General features: G+C 38.4%; 1 protein-coding gene across 11 annotated transcripts in view; it reads left to right on the forward strand.

Moving 5' to 3' along the window:
- Positions 1–24818, forward strand: part of SYNJ1 (synaptojanin 1) — a 90307-nt gene that overhangs the window by 43320 nt on the left and 22169 nt on the right. For 7 of the 11 annotated variants that reach the window (XM_023238799.2, XM_023238802.2, XM_045036674.1 and 4 more), the window contains exons 11-22: positions 540–692; positions 3216–3381; positions 5854–5877; positions 8567–8758; positions 10670–10754; positions 15343–15483; positions 15756–15948; positions 16225–16383; positions 17554–17710; positions 18325–18442; positions 18543–18758; positions 21906–21984. In XM_023238799.2, the coding sequence (XP_023094567.2) occupies positions 540–692; positions 3216–3381; positions 5854–5877; positions 8567–8758; positions 10670–10754; positions 15343–15483; positions 15756–15948; positions 16225–16383; positions 17554–17710; positions 18325–18442; positions 18543–18758; positions 21906–21984 (1683 nt within the window). The remainder of the gene's footprint in view (positions 1–539; positions 693–3215; positions 3382–5853; positions 5878–8566; positions 8759–10669; positions 10755–15342; positions 15484–15755; positions 15949–16224; positions 16384–17553; positions 17711–18324; positions 18443–18542; positions 18759–21905; positions 21985–24818) is intronic. The other 4 variants (XM_023238805.2, XM_023238808.2, XM_023238800.2 and 1 more) reach the window with 2 other exon arrangements.

Genomic DNA, 24818 nt, shown 5'->3' on the forward strand with positions numbered 1-24818 from the left:
TTACCCACATGTGTAGAACCCAATCAAAAAATTAAATTAATTCCCTCTATATTTAAATAACCTAGCCAGATTTTTTTTTCCTGTGCTTTATTGCATGCTGTTGAATAAAAGTGAACAATCAGTCCATCTCTCACACTTCTGTACATTGTGACAGCCTCCTTTTCAAGGTAAGATAAGTATAAGAATAAAAACTCAATAATCAAGCCCTAAAGGTACTGGGCTCATAATAAGTGTGGCATTTTACAGAGGCATTTACAGAGACATTTACAGAGACATTTTAATGAGGTTAATTTCATCATTTAACCAGAAAGAAGTTGTTAATTACTACAAGGGAATATTAAGACACTTGTAAGATTCAATGACAAACTGAAATGGTGGGACAGAACACAGTTAGTCTCCTAAATTGGTAGGTTTTCAAAATCCAGTCCCACGTGGCCCTATAAAATGCAAACTTTGGTTTGAACCTTATCGTTCTTGAAAAGTCTCATCACAGTTAATGTATGAATATACTTACAGAAGTTTCTCTTTTGCTGTTTTAGATGCTAGCTAAACAATTGGAAGCTCTTGGCTTAGCCGAAAAGCCTCAGCTGGTGACTCGCTTTCTGGAAGTTTTCCGGTCAATGTGGTCCGTCAATGGTGATTCGATCAGTAAGATATACGCGGGCACTGGAGCCCTCGAAGGAAAGGCGAAGGTAGAGCTAGGTTTCTCCTGACATGACGAAAGAGCCTCATTTTCCTTTCAATGACACTTTTAAATGGTCTCTTTTTAAATGAACAGTTGGGCTTTTATAGGTGTCTGCTTCCAGTTCTGTTTTATTATCCTTCTGTGTCCTCTTTAATACTTCCTTCTGTAGCGGATACTAATGATTGGGTAGAAGAGCGTAATGTCCCTCAGCTTGGGGGGTCTTACGTATGACATAGTCATTTGGTGATAATCCGTTAGGCCTACATATGTATTGCTTACATTTTGTTTCATGATTTCTCCTTACTTATCTGTTTCACTTTTTATGTTGTTTGTTTTGATTATAAAATTTTTAAAAGTCCTAGTCCTCCTAATAAGGGGTCCTCTGTCATTTGGCTTTGTGTTCCCAGCACTTGATGTAGTGCCTACCATTTAATAGGATTGTGACAAATACTGGTGGGATGAATAAATTGTTGGATGATTTATGCCACACTTATTATGAGCCCAGTACCTTTAGGGCTTGATTATTGAGTTTTTATTCTTGTACTTATCTTACCTTGAAAAGGAGGCTGTCACAATGTACAGAAGTGTGAGAGATGGGCTTCCTCATAATTCTGTGCCTCCTCATTGCTTTTTAATATCTGGCATTATCAATAGACTGCTTCCTGCTCTAGTGTTTGGCACTTATTAAGAGACTTTGGAAACACACTCGAGATACTTTTCATTATTTTATATACTTAAATAGTGACTTTTTAAGGCTCCTGTTTTCAGTTGGATTTTATTAACATTTTAAATCTCTACAATTCTTCAGATTACCTCGGGAATAGAAAATAAGGGCATTTGCCATTTTTATAATTCTGCCACCCCTACAGTACAGCAGCTGAAATTCTTTGAAGACCACTCATCATCTCTAAGTCTTTTTTTCCAAACCTTCCTCCTCTTCTGCGTCTCCTAAAATGCCATGTCTGTCTCTGTTCAGTTATTGGCCTTACCTGTCACAAATGATTTTGTTGACATTGACAAATATTTACTTCCTAAATGGTCCCTCTTTTTGAAAACCTGAAATTGTTAAACCTCCTTTAGTACTCCTTTAAAAAAGAGAATATAATTCTTACTGTTAAAACTCGATTCTCTACAAGAGCTGCTTAAAATATTCTTTAATGCTCTTCCTTTTTGTTTCTGCAGCAGCCAAGACAGTATGTATACAGAGGTTATGTATATTTTCAGTGGTCTTGTGTCTGTAACTAATAGATGCGAATTCTCATGTATTAAATATACTAGTCTGAACTGAACTAAAATCTAACATCTGAACTGCTCTTTCTTTTCCTTTCTCTGGGTTCCTTTTGGTTAATTGCCTGATAATGTGAATGGTGAGTGTCTTTTCAAATACTGTCGTTTGTATATGTCATCACATGGAAGAAAATAACATTTTAATTTTCAAATTACTGTCACTTCTGTAAGGGATGAAAATTACATATTGCAAATGAAAGGGGTTTTTTTAAAGGCCAGAGTTTGGTGTTTTGTTTTGTTTTTTCAACAGTCATCCAAATCTGTAAGATCAAAAGAAATCTTCATGGTAACTAACACGCCTAAGTAAACTATATGTTCATTAAAAGTTACGATCAGGAAATGCAGGCTTCCGGTTATGGGAATACGTCACGGGAATGAAAGGCACAGCATAGGGAATATAGTCAATGGTATTGCAGTAGTGTTGCATGGTGACAGATGGTTAGCCACACTGGTGGTGAGCACAGCTCAATTTATAGAGTTATCTAATCACTGTGGTGTGCGACACAAACTAACGTAATGCTGTGTGTCAGCGATACTAAAAAAGAAGTTATAATCAACTCACTGGAGGAATTGGCCTGAGTTTATTATTTTTATGATTTGTATTTACATCGGCAATAAAATGAGCTAAGATATACGAGCTGTAGTTCACATTTAGTATTTATTTATGAACTATAATTATAAATTTCTTTTTAGGCCAACCCTTCATTCTTAGGTTCAGTTTTAGTTTTAACTACTAGTAGAAGTTATTGAGGAGCGATTCCAGTCTTATTTTTCTACACGTTATTTTTCTACTGTTGAAGTACTTGGAAGTTTTTCTAAGAGCATGTGAGTGGACCGCATCCTCCTTGATCTCCCCTGCGCCCCCCCACCCCCCCCCCCGTCCCATCCTTAGTGCTATAGGTTACAATGTAGGAAGTAATTTCCTTGTTTTAAGTAAGTACATGTCACTTCATTTCCTTTCTAGTAAGCAACGTTAGACATTTACTGCTCTTGATGTCATTAGTGAATGCGTTTGCGGTATTGAGCTTTTTGCACGGTTTTGTGCAGAACTGTTATCCAGAAGGAAAAGAAACAAAGGCATCTTGAGCCATTTTGATATGATGATTTGATACTCAAAGTAGAATGATTAGGTCCTTTTTATTGCAGTAAGGTCAGATAAAACCGATTTAAACTTTCAAAATGCCTACTGAATAAAATCAACAATATTTGGAACAAAAATCCATGCTCTTTTCTTCCCCAACAGGCTGGAAAGTTAAAAGATGGTGCTCGTTCTGTTACTAGAACGATTCAGAATAACTTCTTTGACAGCTCCAAGCAAGAGGCCATAGATGTTTTACTACTGGGAAATACTCTAAATAGTGACTTAGCTGACAAAGCTCGAGCACTTTTAACTACCGGAAGTTTGCGCGGTATGCGTACTTTGTATTTTGATTACTTTATGTTATTTATATCCCTTCTAATAGTCCAAGGAGTAACTGTAAATTTATTTACATAAACATTTTTTAGATCAAGTTGATTAAAACAGTTTGTGGAGGAATTTCCATCGATGTAATTTTTAAAAATTGCATTCTCTAAAGGAAGTTCATCTCTTTGGAAATGTTTTTATCATCAGTGGTATTACTAAGCTGTAAAATGAGGCCCATGCAAGGCAGGATTTCATAGAATATTCAGCTAGGCTTTGAATAGAGCATTCACTACCTGGTTGTGTAGACAACAGTTGCTTTATTCAGAAAAAGAGTGCCTATATTAGTGATTTTGCTAATTTCCAACCCCAAATTTCTATAACTTGGTCTTCCCTTACCTTGCTATTGTTTGAATGAGCATTAAATCATATTAGATAATAATTTAAAATATTGCTTATTTTTAGACACTGTTTAACATGAGACACAAATATATGGCTTTCAAGGTGGCTTTTTAACTTTCACTGAGTCTTTTATTAAAATCCAAAGAAGTTGAGCTCCTGTCAGTGTGTGTGTGTATTTAGCATCATCATGGGAAAACTCAACATGCAGTGTAGAACTTAATGAATTGACTTCCTTAATTCCGTATTTTTTCTGTCTTCACTTTTTTTTTTAGCACTCTGAACATTTTTACTTCTTCTGTTATCCCCAGCCAAACCTTACAGTTTCCCTGTGCGTGTTAAGAGAAATTGTTCCTCATCAAATAATGTATTCTTGGATAATTACTTGGTCAACTAGGTTATCGTGGATTCTTTCAGAATTGTGCATGGTGCTGTGGGTAGTTGGGTACAGTTGGCTCCTTGGGGATCTAGGCCCCGGGGACTGAGGCCTACTAGAGCTCTAAAAAAACAAAGTCTGATCTTAGCTACCACTTTTAACTTCAGGCTTTCTTCCTGGCTCCCAGCACTAGAGACTTGGCTGATTTGCATCTTGCCACTTCCTTCCACCTATGCCTTCTTTGATATGGAGGCATTGCTAAGCAACAGTTGAAAGTAAGCAACTGAAGGAAAGAAAAGGAGAAGCCAGGAGCTTAAGAATTCCCAAACCTGATTATCGGTTTTTTTAGTTGCCTGCACATGTTACTGTGTGTCAAAAGCGCCTAAAAAAAAGTACAGTCAGTTCTGCTCTAATGCTTGTTCTGAGAATGGGAATTTGTTCCACCGTGGACACTCTGTTAGGGAACATTTTGAGCATAATGCCAGTTCTGCATTCCTTTATTCATGGTCTCACCCGGCAGAACTGAGACGGGTAGAAATACACAAAACACGCACACACATGTGCATACGCTTCAGACCTTTCTCTGCTTCCATCCACCAGATGTGTTATGAGACACACCCGTTCACACCTGGTGTTACAAATTTCCATCCCAATTCCAGAAGACCCTTCTTCCATCATTCACAACTACAGTTGACCCTGGAACAACACAGGGTCAGGGACACTCACCCCCCCACAGTCAAAAATCCATGTATAGCTTCTGATTCCTCAAAAACTTACCTACCAATAACCTGTAGACCAGAAGCCTTACATAAACAGTTGATTAACACACAATTTGTATGTTATGTGTTTTATGTACTGTAATCTTACAGTCAAGTAAAGTGTTAAGGAAGAGAAAATATGTTCGGAGTACTGTATTTACCAAAAAGGAATTCACGTATAAGTGGGCCTGTGCAGTTCAAACCCGTGTGTTCAAAGGGTCGGCTTACTTGTCAGCTGCCATTCTCCTCATGCCCACTTCTACAAGCAAACTTCAGGTCTTTTTCATGACGAAGTGCCGTATTTAAGGAGTATTCAGACACCTCAAGCCATTTAACATGTGAAACCGTACTACTGTTTCTACTAGTGTCCCATCTGTTTTGGAGTGTCACTGCTAAAATTTGGGAGTGTTGTCCCCTAATCCCATTTTCCCCATAAGCTCTGTGGCTATGGGAATCTGTACTGTTTTGCACTGCATGGTGATTTTTGTGGAATGTGTATGTTTTGTTACAAGTGAACTGATTGTACTTAATCAGCCGAGTCCCAGAAAGAATACTAGAAGATGTATATTAGGGTCCTCATGTGTTCAATACCCTCTAACCCCTTGGGTTTCTAGATTCATATTCTCTCTCACACGTATGTGCATGCACACACACACACACACACACACAGGAGCAGCTTGAAAAACAGGCCAAGGACCTCCTGATTGTGACACTCTGGACATCACTGAGTCACTGTAGGATTTTTCATAGATGCAGAGGGTTTGCGTCAGGTATTGTCACTTATTTTTAATCTCTGGTGTCTTATAGCCCTCAGAAAAAATAATCAAATTGATGTAAAAGAAAAAAGCGAGGCCATCTTAGGATGTATTGTCATAACACTCTAGATTTTAATTGTAACTTGTTGTTTTACTAATGATTCTTTTTCTTCTTCTTGATGCATCCATAGTTTCTGAACAGACATTACAGTCAGGTACAGTATAGAAAACCAATCTGTAAATAAAAGCAAATTTGTCTTTATTTTTCTGAAGTTGATATTATAAATCGACAAAGCCGTATAAATGGAAACTTTCTCTTATTTTGCCCTCAGTTTCTAATAGGATAAATTAATACTTTGTTTGAATCTGAGAAAAAAAATGTTTAAGTTTGAGAAAACAAAGTACTTCGTTTAGGAGAAAATACATAATGCTGCCTGTCTTCTTCTAGTAAATGCTTGATTCTAATTAAACATAGCTCATCCAGTTTTAATTCCACCTTTATATTTCAATGAACACACATTGTTAGTATTATACCTTACTTTTACTAGGCTAATGGTAAAAACCCCAGTGTGACTATTTTGGATTAATTTCAGCGTACTACCTGTGATATCTATCAGCAGTGTTTCTCACACATAGTATTTGAAAAACAATGACTTATTTTTTCATACTGTAGATGAAATATTTTCTGTAACTGTAAGACATGCACTAAAATGTGATCTGAACTCTTTTAAAAAGCGTCAAAATTGGTAACAAAGTTAGAGTAAGTGATTCGGACCTAAAGATCGTTATTTTTCTTGCCTTTCCTATTCGTAAGAATCCTATGCCTTCATTTTCTGGACAAGGTTTATGAACTTGTCCTTAAACACGGACATGTGGCAAAAGGAACAAAAACGGCCAAATGGCAAAATTTCTTGCCAGAAACTTATCGGAAAAAGACATCTTTTCTTCCTTTTACTGAAAATTTGGTATCTTAAGATTTGTTTTGCTTAGTTGCTGTTCTGAACGTTTTGAGAAACTATTGGTTATTTTTGTGAGAAGTTTGGAAGAGGAGGGTACTTGGGTGTATTTTGAGTTATGTAATGAAATCCATTTTCTGAAACGATATGGCATTTGGGAATGGACATCTGTTTGAACACGGGCTCGTTTCTGCACATTGAGGTGCCAACCAGTTAAGAACAAGCTAGAAAATTTTTACACCTTTTTATTCCATTTATAAACTGATCTGACTTAATTCACACAACATGGCCGCATGTTTTCACACAATTCATGATTTGTCTTGCTGAGTATTTTAGGCTGTTAAATCACGATAGAACTTGTATTTTGATAAAGAGTGGATCACAGAGGCTGTTTTCATAGTAGGAACAGTGGCAGTGATTTCACTTACAAAGACCATGTCATGGAGAATGATGCCTTAGGTACGGCCAGCTTCCAGTTAACCGCACCAACAGACCAGAACAAACCATGTGCTTTCATTACCACCTGACACCTTATACGAGTAGTCACATCAGATAGGAAGAGGGCTACAAATCTGCGTGTCTGCTCCTGGGAGCAGCAGGCATGACCTTATCCACATCAGCAGTTCCCTCAGGAGATTCACGGGTCACACTGTTTTCCTTGTGATACCATAATCTGCCTTTTTACTCTAATTCTCTTGTGTATCTTGGTACCCTAAAACAATAAATAATAATCAAATCGTGTATTAAAAGGTGAGAATCATTGTGATTTCCTTTTCCTCTTGCCAGTTAGTTGCCAAGTAAGTGTTTATTCGGTTTTTAGATTGAGCCCCTATTAAGGTTCTAGCCACGTTAAGTGCCGAAAATTTAATCAAAGAGAAGTGTGATTGAGAAGGAAGCTCGATGGTGGTCAAAAAGTATGCGTGTAAGAGACTGAAGGTCCAAATGTGTTGAGCATTCATTTAACAGTGATGTGTCGAGCACCTACTGTGTCCCAGAAACTGTTCTAGTCACTGGAGATAATGTAGTAAGCAAAAGAGACCACCATTTCTGTCCTCAGGAGCTTCCGTTCTTGAGAGGGGAGACAGACAGTTACGGGATAAGTAAATAAACACAGAGTTTGTAAATGGTGACAAATGCTATAGAGAAAAATAAAACGAGGAAAGGATATGGAAGGTTAGGGACAGAATGCAAATTCTAGTAAGATGGTCAGGAAAAGCCTCACTGGGAGGAGGTGAGGGAAGAAGGTCTCGGGCTTTGGAAACGGTCCGTGCAGAGGCCTTGTGGGAGCAGGCTGGCATCTTAGGGAGACAGCAGGGAGTCAGCAGCTGAGCGGCGAGTGAACAGGGAAGAGGTAGCAGATGAGGGCAGAATGGCAATGTGGATCCTGTCAGGCCTTGCAGGCCATTGTTGCGGACTTCGGCCTCTGTCTGCGTGAGTTGGGAGGGATCTCATAGTGACTTCACTCTCCGACATCTCGTTATTGTCCATAATTAGTATTTTTGTCCGGGAGCCATTCCTTCTCAAACCACCTGTCAGTAGTTAGAAGCTTAAATGTAAATGTTCTTAAATCTTTTTGTTTGGAAATAAGATTTATATTTTCACCAGCCTTCGAACTAAAGTTATACGAAAGTCAATTGCTATGTCCCTAAAAATGTATAATCTCTAGTTTTGTACATTATAAGATGATGTACCCCTTCGTGGAAAAAGAACTGTTCTGCATGCTTTATGTTGCCGCAATAATTTTTACTTCGGCTATTGTATCAAGTGCCCGTTGTTTTCAAAAATTGTGTTGGTTACTTGCATCGTGCTGGACTGTGCATGTATCTTACGCTTGTTTATGCTGCTGCTGCCAATTGTACTCGCCCTGCTTCGTTTCTCAGGTATAAAAATCGATTTCTAAAAGTGGTTTCCCGCAGCTAAAACTCTGTGGTGTTTTGTTTTTGATTAGCATCTTCCAAAGTACTAAAGAGCATGTGTGAGAATTTCTACAAGTATTCAAAGCCCAAGAAAATTCGGGTATGTGTTGGAACCTGGAACGTGAATGGTGGGAAGCAGTTTCGCAGCATAGCTTTTAAGAATCAGACGCTCACCGACTGGCTTCTTGACGCGCCCAAGTTAGCTGGCATCCAGGAGTTTCAAGGTTTGCTTTTTGTAACAGGGATTCACCTAATAAATCCTGTGACTTACTAATCTATCAAACAAATGTAACACTTCATAATATGCCTTACTCTCAAAAAGAAACTTGGCTTTGTAAGTATGAAGGCCAGACCTTTAAAGGTAACTACACAAGGAAGAAAAACTAGTTCTGTTTTTATTCTTTTAAGCTGACACACAGCAAGCTTATTTTGTGAGTGATAATTTTTTAAACCTAGTACGTTCCATTTTTCAAATCTAGTTCTCTGTTTAACTAAACAGATAAGAAATATTCAGGGCAGATTAAGAAAAATCTTTCAAAACTTGTTGTAACACGTGTTGGCACTTGATAATTTAGCGGTACTGATTTTTCCTTATAAAACCTTGGTCGTCATTCAGCCACCAAGCTCTTAGCAGCCCGGACCAAGCACTGAGCTGATGATGCTTTTAAGATTTTAATTAGGATTATGAATGCGGGGCCTTCCTCTTTGTTTTAAAGTCACTTTGAATTCCTTTCTAAAATAGTACACATCTAGCATGTATCATGAATAAAAGCGAAGTGCAGGGGTACTTGGGTGACCCAGTCAGTTAAGCATCTTGACTCTTGATTTCAGCCCGGGTCATGATCTCATGGTTTGTGAGCCCACGTTGAGCTCTCCCCAGTCAGTGCTGTCTTCTCTCTCGTTCTCAAAGATAAATAAACTTAAAAAAAAAAAGTGCATAGAAAAAATGTGAGATGCAGATTTTCTTCTTTTAGTTATCTCTAATCAGTCACATCTTAAACCCTAAGGTTTTCCCCAGACTTTTACTGAAACGATCTTTTTCACTTACATTGAACCTACCTTGAAATTATAGTTATTGTTGTAGTAGTGATAATATTAGAGTAGCAGCTAACACTACAGTTCTCTAAGTACTTTACATCTATTCATTTATTTCCTATAACAGACCTACTGCACAGATAACTATTATTATTCCAATTCCACAGATGAGGAAACTGAGTCACAGTAAGGGAGGCAAACTGCCCAGGCTCACGCAGCCTGGTTGGTAATGGCAAGTCAGGATTTGAACTCAGGCAGTTTGGCTCCAGCATCACTGGGTCACACTGCGGCTTGTCTGGGAATTTGGGCAAGTTGCTTAGGTCCTCCAAAGCCTCAGTGTCTTGTCTGTACTAAAGGGTAAAAATAATCTGTCTTCTAAAGTGCGTGGTGAATGAGTTGATGCATGTATAATCCTTGCACGTAATAGCAGTCAATAAATATTTTTGTTATTTTTCTCAGTCTAATACTATTTATAGGCCCTTCCTAGCTACTTCTCCTTTCTGAGTCCTTGGCCACCCAAGTCCCCCTGGGCTGCTTATCTCAAGTAGCTTCTGTTCTCTTTTCGTCCTTGTCTATTAGGAGAGAGCTAATGGCTGGAACAGAGGGGTACAGCTTAACCCCTGGATCTCTTAATTTTCTTGGATTCTTCCACATAGGACATAGTAAAAAGGTCAAGCCTCTAGTTTTCAAATTTGAATGTGAAAATTCCTGTGTGTTACCTTTTAATTGGAGATGATTTCTCAGTCACTTTGTGCCTTTTCTGAAGAATCCCTTTACTCCCCCTTTTATTCTCTTCAGCTTTTGCAAAGTGGCTTGCTTCTCTGATGCCCATGTGCAGTTTAGCAAGAGTTCTTTCAAAACGATTTCTGAAAGGACTTAAGGATCTTCAGAAATAACAGTCTTAAAGAAGAAAACTTAGGAAGCCTGAATGGAAGCTAAATTTAAAGTAATTTTGTCCCATTCGTTGGTTTTGGTTAAACATAAAACACAGAAATGGACTTTATGAGGTCTGGCATTGATCTTAGTTGGACTGGGTGGGGGCGGGTGCCGTTTGACTAAAGCTATATTTTTAACAGTTTTTCTTGGATGCTTAATTGTAGATAAAAGAAGTAAGCCAACTGATATATTCGCAATTGGTTTTGAAGAAATGGTAGAGTTGAATGCTGGAAACATTGTGAATGCAAGGTAAGCCGGTAAGGTCATTTTCTAGTTGAGGGACATGGAAGGCAGATAACTAAGTAGTTGTTACAAAGATAGATTGGGATAATATATGTAAAGGTGCTTTTTAAACTGTAAAATAGAATTCTCAACCTCTCTGGTCTTAGGATCTTTCTACACTCTTAAAAATGTTGAAAATCTTAAAGAATTTTTGTTCATGTGGGTTATATCTCTAGATAGTACATTAGAAATTTAAAAATGAAAATTTCAAAACATTTAATTCTTTAAAAAACAATAAACCTATTACATGTTAGCATAAATAATACATTTTTTTCCTGAAAAGTAGTTATTTTCCAAAACAAAAATGTCCTGAGAAGGTTGGCTTTGAGTGTAGTTTTGCACATCTTTTCATTTCTGGCTTATAACAACTGAATTCTCACATCTACTTCTGTATTAGTCAGTTACAATGTGTTGTTTTGCTTGAAGTAGATGAAGAAAATCACATAAATAACGTAGTTGGAAATGGAAAGAATTTTATAGCCTTTTGAGATTTCTTCTCTGATACTACACCAAAGCTCAACAAACAGTTCCTTAAAGGTTAGTTCAGGAATCTGGACTAACCTTATGGAATCTGAAACCATAACAATGAACTATTTGTGCTCTATTATACAAGAATTCATTGGTCTATTTTTTTATCCTTGCATGATTTTGAAACATCATGTATTGGTCATTTTGAAAATATTAGTTCACTGAGTTATGTCGATCTTCCAAATCTTGGCACATTTCATTATATCAGTGCATGATATTGATTAGCCTCATTACTGATCTCATCAGCAAATTCTTCAAATGTTTGGAAGCTATTAAGTTCTCAGTAGCAGGTATACATTTTCCAGAATTTTCATTTTTGCTTGAAAACTCGAACGTAATCATTGGAAATAAATACTATTGGTTGTTTCCCTTAAAAGGCAGGTTCATTTAAAAAATGTTTGTCAGATAACCCAAGTCTGAAGAACCATAGTCTGTCTGTCATTAGTCCTTTCAAATAAAAATGGTTTTCCGTGAAAAATGGTAGCAGTTCAGCTCCCTGCTCAAACAATCAAGTGCTTCTCCAAACATCACACTTCAATATGAAGCAGAATGGGCCTTGTGCATATTTCCTGTTCATCACAGATATGACTTCAGGATTGAGCTTTGATCAGATTAATGACATTTAGAAAACGATTAATAACATTTCCTGCTTCAACAGAGATATTCTTATGTGAAATGGCATTTTTTTTAACTGCAAGTACATGGTGGTAAAGACTAATGAATCATCCTAGTACAGTTCGGTGCTGGATTCATGTGAAGACGTCAGCCATTTTACTCATTGTTACTTTTGCACCATCGTGCAAATATCCATCCACATCGTGAAAAAGGCAAAAAAAGGTCTTAGTATTATAAAGATAGTTTTGACCTCATGGGTTTGGGGGAGTCCCAGAGGTGTTCCCAGACCACACTTTGAGAACTGCTGTTCTGAAGCCTTATTACAAATGCAAATTACTTAAATGGAACTTAAAGCTTAAGTGTTTTATTTTAAGAAAGTATGCTTGCTTTTAAAGTTGAGCAATTGCCCATCTTTTGTGACATTTTTAAAAAGATTTTCAGAGTAAAATTATGAGCTGAAATAGTATGAGATAGTCATCAATCTTGCAAATGACATTTTTTTCTTTAGCTTTATTTTTTTAATTTTTTTTTAAATCTTTATTTATTTTTGAGAGAGAGACAGCATGTGAGCAGGGAGGAGCAGAGAGAGAGAGGGAGACACAGAATCCGAAGCAGGTTCCAGGCTCTGAGCTGTCAGCACAGAGCCCGACGTGGGGCTCAAACCCATGAATTGTGAACTCACGACCCTCATGAGCCAAGGTCGGATGCTTAACCGACCGAGCCACTCAGGCGCCCCTTTCCTTAGCTTTAAGTAAATAACATTCACTCAGGGAAGTAGAAGAGAAACGCAACTGCATTCATTTTGCTGATTTGAGTCTCTTTCCTGAAAATACATATTCAGGTTTTAAAATAGAGCATACTCTTATTGTTCCTGGTACCAAATTGTTCAATTGATTATCTGTCTAGAGTTTAATCAAATTATTCCTTAGTAAACTGGTGATTATTTCATTTCTTTAACCAGTATCTGTTGAGCACCTATTCGAGGTGCTAAAGATACATTAATGAATAAAACAAAAATCCCTACCTTCATGAACCTTCTATTCTAGCTGAAGAGACAGACGATAAACAGTAATTGTAATATGTAAATTACCGGCATGCCTCGGAGATACTGTGGGTTCAGTTCCAGACCACTGCAGTCAAGCAGATATGGCAATAAATCTAGTCAAATGACTTTTTTGGCTTCTCCGTGCATACAAAAGTTAAGATTACCCTATACGGTAGTCTGTTAAGTATGCAATAATAACATTACGTGTAACAGACAATGTACACATCTTAAGTAAAAAGTACTTCACTGCTAAAAAATGCTAATCATCATACGAGCTTCCAGCTGGTCATAATCATTGACCGCAGATCACTGTAACAAATATAATGAAAATGAAAAAGTGTGAAACGTTATTAGAATTATCAGAATGTGATATGGAGACATGAAGGAAGCAAGTGCTGTTGGAAAAATGACACTGATAGGCCTGCTTGACACAGGGTTGCCACAGAGCCTCAGTCTGTCAAAAACAGAGTATCTGGGAAGCATAAGCAAGTGAATCACAATAAGACAAGGTATGCTTGTATGTGGTGTGATAGAAGACGGTAAATGGACCAGGAAATAAACAGAGGTAGAGGGCATCAGGCACGTGGAGTTGCGGGGCTGGGGGGCGGCTTGAATGAATGATCAGGGTAGGGTTCACTAGAAGATGACCTGAGAAGTAAGCTGGATAAGGAGATGAAAAGCCATCATTCTCTTTTCAGAATCCGAGTTGCGGTGGGGGGATTCTGGTAGGTAGAGAATCCATGTGCTGGCTTTGTATTTTGGAGGTGGTGTGGCGGTGTTAGATTAGATAAATGGGCGTGGTGTCATGTTCAGGCTTACCACTTAATGTGTGTGTGACCTGGAACTATGAGAGACACTCTTTGGCTCTCCTTTAGAGTTTCTTGGGGGTTCTTCAGAGGCTCAAACTTACTACACTGAAAATTTATAAAGACTTCAGCATTTACGCTACCTTCTTTGTATGAACTGTATAGAGGAATTCTACTTATAGAGGAATTCTAACTTAACTACAAATGCCTATGGAATGCTGAAATTATAACATCAACATCGCGCAACCCCTGATGAAATAATGGCAGTGATCGGTAGATGCTAAAACCTTAGAAGGATTAACGGGGGGACTTTTCATTATAAAGACTTGATTAGAGGGGCACCTGGATGGCTCAGTTGGTTAAGCGTCGGACTTCGGCTTGGGTCATGATCTCACAGTTGGTGAGTTCAGGCCCCATGTCGGGCTTTGTGCTGACACCTAGGAGCCTGGAGCCTGTTCCAGATTCTGTGTCTCTCTCTCTCTCTCTCTGCCCCTCTCCCATTTGCACTCTCTCTCTCTCTCAAAAATAAATAAACATTTATAAAAAAAAAAAAGAGTTGATTAGATTGTCACAATCTGAACAGTGGATCCAGTGTCACAGCACAGAGATTATGTACTTCTGCTTTGATGCAAGTCTGACTGCACTAACCATGAGGTTATTTTTGCCAAAACAAATAAATAAATTTAAATGAGTTTCTTAAGCTTCTGCATTAACCAGTGTAAAGTAACTATGAGAGTTAGAGGGACAAGTGAAGATACTATGAAGACACATCCGTCAAATCCAGACTGTTGAACATTTTACGGCAAATGGCCCAACTTCTTTAAAAAATAAATAGTATTTGAAAGGGGATGAGGTGGGGAGGGTTGAGGGACTATTAAAGATTCAAGAGATATAACAAGCAAATGCAATGTGTGGGCCCTATATGGATCCTCTTTTAAAGAAATCAACCACGAGAAGACATTTTTTTAGATAATTAGGGAAATTTAAATACGAACTGATAATGTTAAGGAATTGTGTGATGATGGCATCGTGATTATGTGAAAATAAAAATGCCCATTACTTTAGATGATGTGTAGTGAAGTATGTATGGGTGAAATGGCGTGTGTCTTGGGATTTGGTTTAACATATTCTAGGTCCACGCATGTGCGCGCGTGCGCGCGCGCGCACACACACACACACACACACAAAGTGGGGGAGGGGGTTGGAAGAAAAAAATGGCAAAATGTTGATAATTGTTGAAGCTAGGTAATAGGTAGAGGAAAAAGTACAGCTTGAGATTACTCAAATGGTGAGCACTCGTTTCATAAGTAAGCTCAGGTTTTCTTTGTGAAAGAGTAATAGATTTGGAAGTGTGGCAATCTTTTGGCTAAATCTCAGGTTTTTCTTTTTAAAGGAAACAAAAACAGCATACATAAAGATGTCAGTGTTGGTGTGGATTTCGGGACTGTTGGTAGAATTACTGGATTTGGGTATATAAAGATGTAATTGACAGTTGTCTTGTAAAATAGGCTATTTTGTCCATATCTTTTAAAAAGATTCCCTTTGTAATGTTTTCTGGTAGCACAACAAACCAAAAGCTCTGGGCTGTGGAACTGCAGAAGACCATCTCCAGAGACAACAAGTATGTGCTGCTGGCTTCTGAGCAGTTGGTGGGCGTCTGCCTGTTTGTTTTTATCAGACCCCAACACGCTCCCTTCATCAGGTCAGTGAACAGGGTGCTGTGCGCAGGCTCTTTCCCACTCTCGAGTAGCCAGAAAAAGACCTGGAATGTGTGTTGCTTCAGGGAAACAATTACTCATGCATCTTGTTCTTAAATGTGTTTTTGATGAGTCACCGGTCATTCCGTCACACCGTCTCACAGCCTTGTCCTTGAACTACAGCTGTACGTTTGTGTCCTAGACCTTCCTAATGTCTTATGCGCACAGAACTGTGTTGGCAGCTCAGATCTTGGACTCAGAGTCCTTTGTTTTAAAGGGACGTTGCGGTCGACACCGTGAAGACCGGAATGGGAGGCGCCACTGGAAACAAGGGGGCCGTTGCGATACGGATGCTGCTGCATACAACCAGCCTCTGCTTCGTCTGTAGCCACTTTGCTGCGGGCCAGTCCCAAGTCAAAGAAAGAAACGAAGATTTTGTAGAAATAGCGCGAAAGTTGAGTTTTCCAATGGTGAGCTCATACTGCTTGTTCTTGAAGATGAAGCTACAAAGTGCACTTTAACTTGCTCCAAATTCTCTGTCAGCTTTGAAAATTTAAGATACTTCTTAGAAACATCAACGATTTTCACCTAAATAGATGCTTCATGTGTTCTTAGTCTGGGGTCAGATAAACAGGGCCTGGCTGGCGGGGGCGGGGGAGCGGCGAGCGTATCTGAGGCAAAGAAATAGTGGTAAAACATGTTTCATGTTGACCGTTTAGATCTAAAATGCTTCTCCTTGCCTCCAGGGAAGGATGCTGTTTTCCCACGACTACGTATTTTGGTGTGGTGATTTCAACTATCGCATTGATCTCCCTAATGAAGAAGTGAAAGAGCTCATTAGACAGCAAAATTGGGATTCTCTTATAGCAGGAGATCAGCTTATCAATCAGAAAAATGCTGGACAGGTATACACATACTTAAGATACTTGCGTTGAGAAGAAGGGGATCTTTTGTTATGAAACATGCTTTCCTTAATCACAGTGTTGCCTTTTTTAAAATCCCTTGGAGTCTATACTTAACTACATATCTCTAGTTTAATAGATATAGAATTACCTTTCCTTAAAGACAGAAAAGAACAAAGGAAGATTCATAATAACTCCCAGGAGGAAAAATATATTAAGTCTCTGTAAGACTCACTTTTTTTTTTTTTAATGTTTATTTATTTTTGAGAGAGAGAGATGAGATAGAGTGCAAGCAGGGGAGGGGTAGAAAGAGAGGAAGACACAGAATCTGAAGCAGGCCCAGAGCCGTTGGCACAGAGCCTGACGTGGGGCTCGAACTCAGGAACCACAAGATCATGACCTGAGGTGAAGTCAGACGCTTAACCGACTGAGCCACCCAGGCGCCCCAAGACTCTCTTTCAAGTAGAAGAGAATACATTTTTGATTCTTTCTTTTTGAGTAATAGTGAATTTAGAATCTTAGTCTTTAAAGCTACTGTTTTTTTAATGTTTATTTATTTTGATAGAAAGTGAGAGAGAGAGAATGAGCAGGGGAGGGACAGAGAGAGAGGGAGACAGAATCCGAAGCAGGCTCCAGGCCCTGAGCTGTCCTCACAGAGCCCGACGTGGGGCTCGAACTCACAGACCGCAAGATCATGACTTGAGCCAAAGTCAGACTCCCAACCGACTGAACCACCCAGGCGCCCAATATTTTTTTTTAAGTAAGAGGTGATGAAGGCCACTTGATATCGTGCCTTCGTGATCATCTGACTTAAATTCTAACACTTTGGGCCCCACTTCACATTTTAGGCCTTATTGCCTCATTTGAGAATAAGACATCAGACTATATATATGATTTCTAAAATCTGTCATAGTTTTGGTTTTTGTAGCTTAAAGGTCTGGTAGAGTTCCCTTATTCACATTTTTGTACTTTGCTTAATCAGAGGTCAAACAAGTGGCATGAACAAGTCCCAGGTTATTTTTTCTTACCTTTTGTTCCATTCAGTTAGAAGTGTTCATCTGATGGACACAGATTTTGTGTGAATCTCCAGCATATAGTAGACATGTAGTGAATGGCTGCCTGCATGAAAACAGAACTTTTTTTCTAATAACTTACTTTGTATGTTTATTTTAGATTTTTAGAGGGTTTTTAGAAGGAAAAGTTACCTTTGCTCCAACATACAAATACGATTTGTTTTCTGACGACTATGACACCAGTGAAAAGTGCCGCACCCCTGCGTGGACAGACCGTGTCCTCTGGAGAAGAAGGAAATGGCCTTTTGATAGATCAGGTTGGGAAATGGACTTCTTCATTTAAATGAGCTAATGCAAATTTTATGAGGAAGAAGGGAATGATATAAATATCAAGGGAGGAGGGCTGTTTTTTTTTAACAAAGGTTTGCTAGAATAGAATAAATAAAATTTAAATATAAAACAGTTTTTAAAATATTCTCAGACTTGCTTATAATAATTTAATTTTTTAGTGTATTTTCTTTCCATAATTCCATATAAAGAGAAGTGAGGAAATTTCATTTTTATGAAATTTCAATGAAAATTTCAATTGAGTGCTAACGAAGGTTTTTAATTTGAATAACCAATATGGTTTGTAAATATTATGAACTGCTAGTTGTGTGTTGAATTACTTATGAAACACTATTTGGCTTTTAAGTACTCTCAGAAATAAAGCCTTATCTTAATTTTTACTAAGTAAAGCATAAAGTGATAATTCAACCAAAACACCTTTCTAACTTAAAGGTATCTGGACTTCCTGCCGATTAACAAGTGTATCAGGGATCCCAGCCTCAGACAACTGAAGCCAGTAAAGCGAAGAAGCTTGCTCCTTGCTCCCCATGATCTGTCACGCGCCTGTGGTTTTATTTTTGTTTTTGTTTCATTCTGACTGCAGCTGAAGATTTAGATCTTCTAAATGCTAGTTTTCAAGATGGAAGCAAAATCCTCTACACGTGGACTCCTGGCACTTTGCTGCACTACGGAAGAGCCGAGCTAAAGACTTCTGACCACAGGTTTAAACAGTCTTGGTATTTCTAACCGTGCTTGAAATTTACTTGAAATCCATCCTTTAGTAAACATTTCTAACACATCCATCTCCCTTTATGCCTTAAGGCCTGTCGTTGCCCTGATTGATATAGATATATTTGAAGTTGAAGCCGAAGAGAGGCAAAACATTTATAAAGAGGTGATTGCAGTTCAAGGTCCACCAGATGGGACAGTATTGGTCTCAATCAAAAGTTCTGTCCCAGAAAATAATTTTTTCGATGATGCTTTGATCGATGAGCTTCTGCAGCAGTTCACAGATTTTGGTGAAGTTATACTCATAAGGTGAGTAAAATATTTATTGTCCAAAAGCAGCTCATGACTCATAGATGTTTTCTACATTAGAAATTACCTTTCTATTGTTTGAACAGCATTTGAGTACAGTAGACCCTTGAATAATGTGGGAGTTAGGCACACTGACCGCCATGCAGTCCAAAATCCACTTAGAAGCTCTGAGTCCCCAAAGACTACCAATAGCCTACTGTTGACTGGAAGCCTTACCAATAATGGAAACCGTCAACTAACACATATCTTATGTGGTATATGTCTTCTATACTTACAATAAAGTCAGCTAGAGGAAGGACAATGGCGTTATGAAGTCATAAGCAAGAAGACATACATTTACGGTACTGTACTGTGTCGAGAAAAATCCACGTATAAGGTGACCTGTGCAGTTCAAAACTGTGTTGTCTGAGGGTCAACTGTATTTTTATTTCCAAATTACAGGAAAGTCATACTATAGAAATGTTATTTCAAAGAGTTCATAGGTTTTGAAACTGAATTACGTTTATAGAGTTTAAAGCTGAATAGTGAAAGTTTTTATGAACAATTGATGGACAAAAAATATGTGCACTTTGGGATGCCTGGGTGGCTTAGTCGGTTAAGCGTCTGACATCGGCTCAGGTCATGATCTCACAGTTGGTGAGTTCGAGCCCCGCATCAGGCTCTAGGCTGATGGCTCAGAGCCTGGAGCCTGCTTCGGATTCTGTGTCTTCCTCACTCTCTGCCCCTCCCCCGCTCATGCTCTGTCTCCCTCTCTGTCAAAAATCAATTAACATTAAAGAAAAAACAGTCTTGAAGGAACTTGGTGTTAAATTGGAGCCAGAAGCTTTCCCCAAAGTGCTTGTCATCTTTAGAAAAAGTATTGGTAACAAAACAAGGTATTACCCTAACATTATAAAACCATGCATGCCTCCACAGGTGGAATATTCTGGTTGTCACACACCTTCAGGCAACCAAATTAGAATAGAAAAAGCAGACAATGGAAGTAAACAAGGAGAGGACTACTGTCGCCAGTAAGGCTAAATTGATCATTACCTTTTGTTCCAGAATAAGACTATGGTTTAGGAGTGACTGAAGTCCTTTATATGTAAATAAGACATTCCCTGGAAATGTGAATAGGACAAATTTAGGTATTTATATTAATTGGGGGGAAAATCTAGAAGTTTTTACCTTAGTGGGTGAAAATAGGAAGAAAATGCAGCTTCTCAAAGACCTACATATACATAATGTGTGTGTGTTTGTGTGTGTGTGTGTGTATATACATATATACATACATATATATATATACACACATATACATACACACACATATATATATATACACACATATATATACACACACATGGATATTATATATACATGGATATTAAAACCAAAATCTCTTGTTAAGTTAAACATCCATAAGGAACACATTGCTAATTAAGGGTAGGATCAAGAAATTAGCACTGCCATATGACCACAAATGCTTTGGTACCACTATCGAAAAACAAACACAGTAGACCCCCCCCCCCCCCTTATTCATGGTTTCGGTTACCTGAGGTCAGCTGTGGTCTGGAGGCAGATGACCCTCCTCCTGATGTAGCATCAGAAGGTCACTAGTAGCCTCATGTTACATGACAGTGCCTACATCACTCACCTCACTTCATCTCATCACGCAGGCATTTTATCATCTCCCATCCTCACAAGATAAAGGGTGAGGACGGTACAATAAGATATTTTGAGAGAGAGACCACATTCACATAACTTTTATTACAGTATTTTGTTACGATTGTTCTATTTTATTCATGTTGTTAATTTCTCACTGTGCCTGATTTATAAGTTAAACTTTATTGTAGGTATGTAGGTAGAGGAAAAAACAGTATGGATAGGGTTTGGTACAATCTGCAGTTGCAGACATCCTTTGGGGGTCTTGGAATGTATCTTCCATGGATAAGGAAGGGGGGTGGCTATTGTAAATGTTTGGAGTCGGGGGGGACTAGTGCAGCATAAGCGCAACCTTATAGTAGTGGTTTTAACCTTTGGAGGAGAGATCTTCTCCATTGCCAACAGTATGAAAAAGATCCCCTTCATAGTATTTAGATAGGAATGATGTTCTGTGTCTTTCAAATGGTGGCATCTTGCAGCTTAGTAACTTAACATGCCAAAGAAATTGAGTCAGTTGTCTTGGTCATATTTGGGTGATTGTAGAAATCTGTAGAAATCAGGCCTCTGATTTAAACAGGATAAAGTACTTGTTCCTATTTCTCTTTTTAGCCTCTTCCTCTTAATATCCATAAGCCATGCTTTTGAATCCTAGCTTGTGTGTGCATGCACGCGCTTGTGTACGTGCACATATTTTCCCCTCATCTTTGAAAACTCTGCAGAAATTTCTGATCTTGATTTGTATAATCGGGGAGTAGTCCAATGTGTAAAATTGTTTCTATAAATAAGACTGATAATGTTTTTATTCTTTTTTGTGCGATAACATTATTACATGTCAGTGATCGTCCTAATTCAGAACTTACTCTAATGTCCTTTTAGTTTTTTTCTTTTTGGGGGCTTCTTATTTCAAAATTGCAAACTTAGAGTCATAGCAAAGGCCACTGAAGTCCCAAGAGAGTAAATGGCTGTCCCCTTCATAAAGACAAGGACCATAATACCCTAAGGCACTCTGGGGCCAATCAGATATGTGTATTTTAATGACAACTCCCCATCTTCTTTCTTGGTCAAAGGAAATTTGCTTCAGAGATGTCATGGAGACCTTGAAAATACATGGTGCTGGACTCTGGGGTCAGGAAATTTGTATTCTAGCCCTGTAACGGAGTCTCCTTGTAGAGTGGCTTTGAACAAGCCACTTTTAACCTCTGGCCCTTTTTGCCTTGTGAGTGAAATGAAGGATTAGATTAGCAGGATCACAAATGGAGGGCCACAGGGCCCTTCTTCTGACAGGCTGTTTTATTAGCATAGTATTTGAAAGAAATTTGAATTTGAAAGCTTTGAGCGGCAGAGTGCCCTCTCCAGGCCACCAGTGGCTCTACTGCTCTCCCTGTTGTGTTTTACTTCCTGGCCTCCATAGGCCTTTGTTAATCAATAGTCATTGGGCTGGTTGTTGGACTAATTATATCTAAGGTATTAATTATTTTTTGTTGTTTATGTTTCTCTTTCTTGAAGATTTGTAGAAGACAAAATGTGGGTTACATTTTTGGAAGGAAGCTCTGCCTTGAGTGTTCTGAACCTAAATGGTAAAGAGGTAGGTAGCATTTGTTGATTGTAAGCCACTTTGAAATTCTGTATCCAAAGATTATAATTTTATAGCCATGCAGCAGGATTATCTAGATGTATTTCCAGTGCAGAACTATAGAAGACCTTATGGTGTGCTTTAATATTTATTATTTAGACTAGGTTTCTGACCAGCTTGGAATTATTTTGGTCCTCCCTGAAGATACTAACAATTGGTAACAGACTAAGAAGAAAATATGTTTACCACCCAACTTGGTTTTTATTATATAGAAATTTTGTTAAGTGGAATAGATATTCTGGCTCATTCATAGTAGGAAAGATTTCTATCGAATGAAGAAAATGCCTTATTTATAAGAAAACGAGGGAGGAAGCTACTCTTTATTCCTAAGAACTTGCTTTCTTGGCTTGGATCATGGTACCCAGATACCTTTTTCAGGTGTAGGTAAAATAATTCCCATAGATAACAAATCCATCCCACCAAGATATTTTAGAAATTTTTAAATAGGTATTCCTAACCTGTGACTTAACATGTTACTGATGGAGGAAATTTACATCAATTTGGCCCGGAATAGTTTTATTTCCATAAAGTGCTGTATCTTTCAGTTTTTTCTGAACACTTTTAGACACATCCTGTTTCTAAGTATACGATCACTAGACAGGATAGACTAAAATCCAGGCCTAATTTCTCCAACAGTGGGCCACTCATAAGGACTTCCCTGTGCTTCCTCTTCTGTCGCATTATTTCAACTTCCTTGGAGAAAAAAATTTCCACATATACATTACTTTTGAAATAGGTTTTATAGGGTTCTATTTGCTTGTTTTTCCTGAATGTAATAGTAATACACTCAAGCAAAAGTAAATCATGAAATACAGAAAAGTATAAAGGAAGGGCGCCTGGATGGCTCAGTCGGTTGAGCGTCCGACTTCGGCTCAGGTCACGATCTCACAGTTGGTGGGTTCAAGCCCCGCGTCGGGCTCTGTGCTGACAGCTCGGAGCCTGGAGCCTGCTTCCGATTCTGTGTCTCCCCCTCTCTCTGCCCCTCCCCGACTTACTCCCTGTCTCTCTCTGTCTCTCAAAAAATGAATAAATGTTAAAGAAAAAAAAGCATAAGGGAAGAAATAATGAAGAACACTAATCCTACTATTGCAAAATAATTTCTCCTCACCTTCATCTATGCATATATATTAAAACCAATGAGATTATATATACATATGTGTATGTGTCAACACAAGTGGGATATATGTGTACACACATACATGCATATACAAACACAAATGAGATCGTGTTATAAATACTGTTTTCTTACTACCTCTTCACTTGAGACTGTATCATGGGCGTTTTTCTTTATGAGCAAATAATGTCACTTTTACTCTTTCCGTTAATTTTGTTGCATGGACAAATACATAAATTTATTTAACAAACTCTTATTAATAGCAGATTGTTTCCAACTTTTAATTAGCAAAACCAGCATTCCAGGGAAGCCCTGTGTACACTATAACTTTGTGTGCCTATCCTGTTATTCCTTCCCTGAGGATAAATTCCTAAATGTAAATTTGCTGTGTCCGAGAATATAGGCAGTGTTACAATCTGACGCTTGCTGCCTAATTGTGCTTCAGAAGGAGTAGATCTAATTCTGTTATGCCTTGGATTACCCACCATCTACATCCTAATCGATACTGGGTCATGTCTAATTTGACAGTCTGAAAAACCAGTAGTATGTCATTCCCATTAAGATTCTGATCACTGCTTGTCTTAATTTAGTGGTCATCAGTACTTTCTCAATGAATTGCGTATGTCCCTAGCCCATTTTTCCCTGGTGTATAAGATCTCCCTTGGCGTTAAACTTTCAGTCCCTTTCTGTGTATGCTGCAGATGTTCCTGTGCGTCTTGTAACTTTGTTGTCCTAACTGTATGGAAATTATTGAGTTTTAAATTTAACTCTAGCTTTGGTCTCTTCAAAAGCGTGTCCTCGTCCCCTAAGGGTATAAATATTTAAGAGCAATTCTGAATTTGGCCTTCTTTGTCAGCTTGCTCCTTTGCTGAGTATTTCTTTTGTCCCTCTCTGTTTTATATTTTCCCCTCTTCTTCAGCCCTGTCCCTCACCCTCAAGTCTAGTTATCTTTGTTACATTCTTAGAAAGTACCCACTCTTAGCTCCCCAAAACTATTTTGAAAATTCTGTAAAAACGATGTTTGTGGAAAGCGTGTAATAATATTTAATTTGTCCTTTTGAAAGCTAGATATTTTCAACTCTCTTGTCTGTTGCCTTTGCTAATAACATTATTTCAGCCTGAAATCTTCTAGGATGGAGTCCCATAAGAGCTCTTCCATTCCAGGGAAGAATCTGGAAAAAGTAGCTAGCTTAAGTGGGGGCCAACCCACAGGATGACCTTCTTGAGCGTGTTCTTTAAAGACCTGTGAAGCCTGTTGCCAAGTTCTGGAATGGAATTGATTTAGGCTGATAAGCAAGTAAAGAAAGGATTACTAGTGTCTTAGAAGGCTGACTTCAAAGCTTAGTGTGGACACTAAATTACTGTTAAAAACCACTGTAGCATTCAGGCCAGCAGCTTTCAATGTCTCCATCCTGTGCCTTCAAGGAATTCTCATGTCGATAGCACTTTGGGCCAAGGAAGATCTGTACCCACAAAGGTGCCAGCTGTCTTCACAGCATGTCGGTCACAGCTACACAGTTCATTTGAAAATACCAGAAAAGTTCACTTATTTTATATGCTCCAGAAGCTCTTTAAATGAGGAAAGTTGAAACTGTGTAGGAGAGATCTTGCATTTTTTTTTTTTTTAATTTTTATTTATTTTGGAGAGAGAGAGCACGAGTGGCGGAAGGGC

This window comes from Felis catus, chromosome C2, assembly GCF_018350175.1.
Source record: "Felis catus isolate Fca126 chromosome C2, F.catus_Fca126_mat1.0, whole genome shotgun sequence".
Lineage (NCBI taxonomy): Eukaryota > Metazoa > Chordata > Mammalia > Carnivora > Felidae > Felis > Felis catus.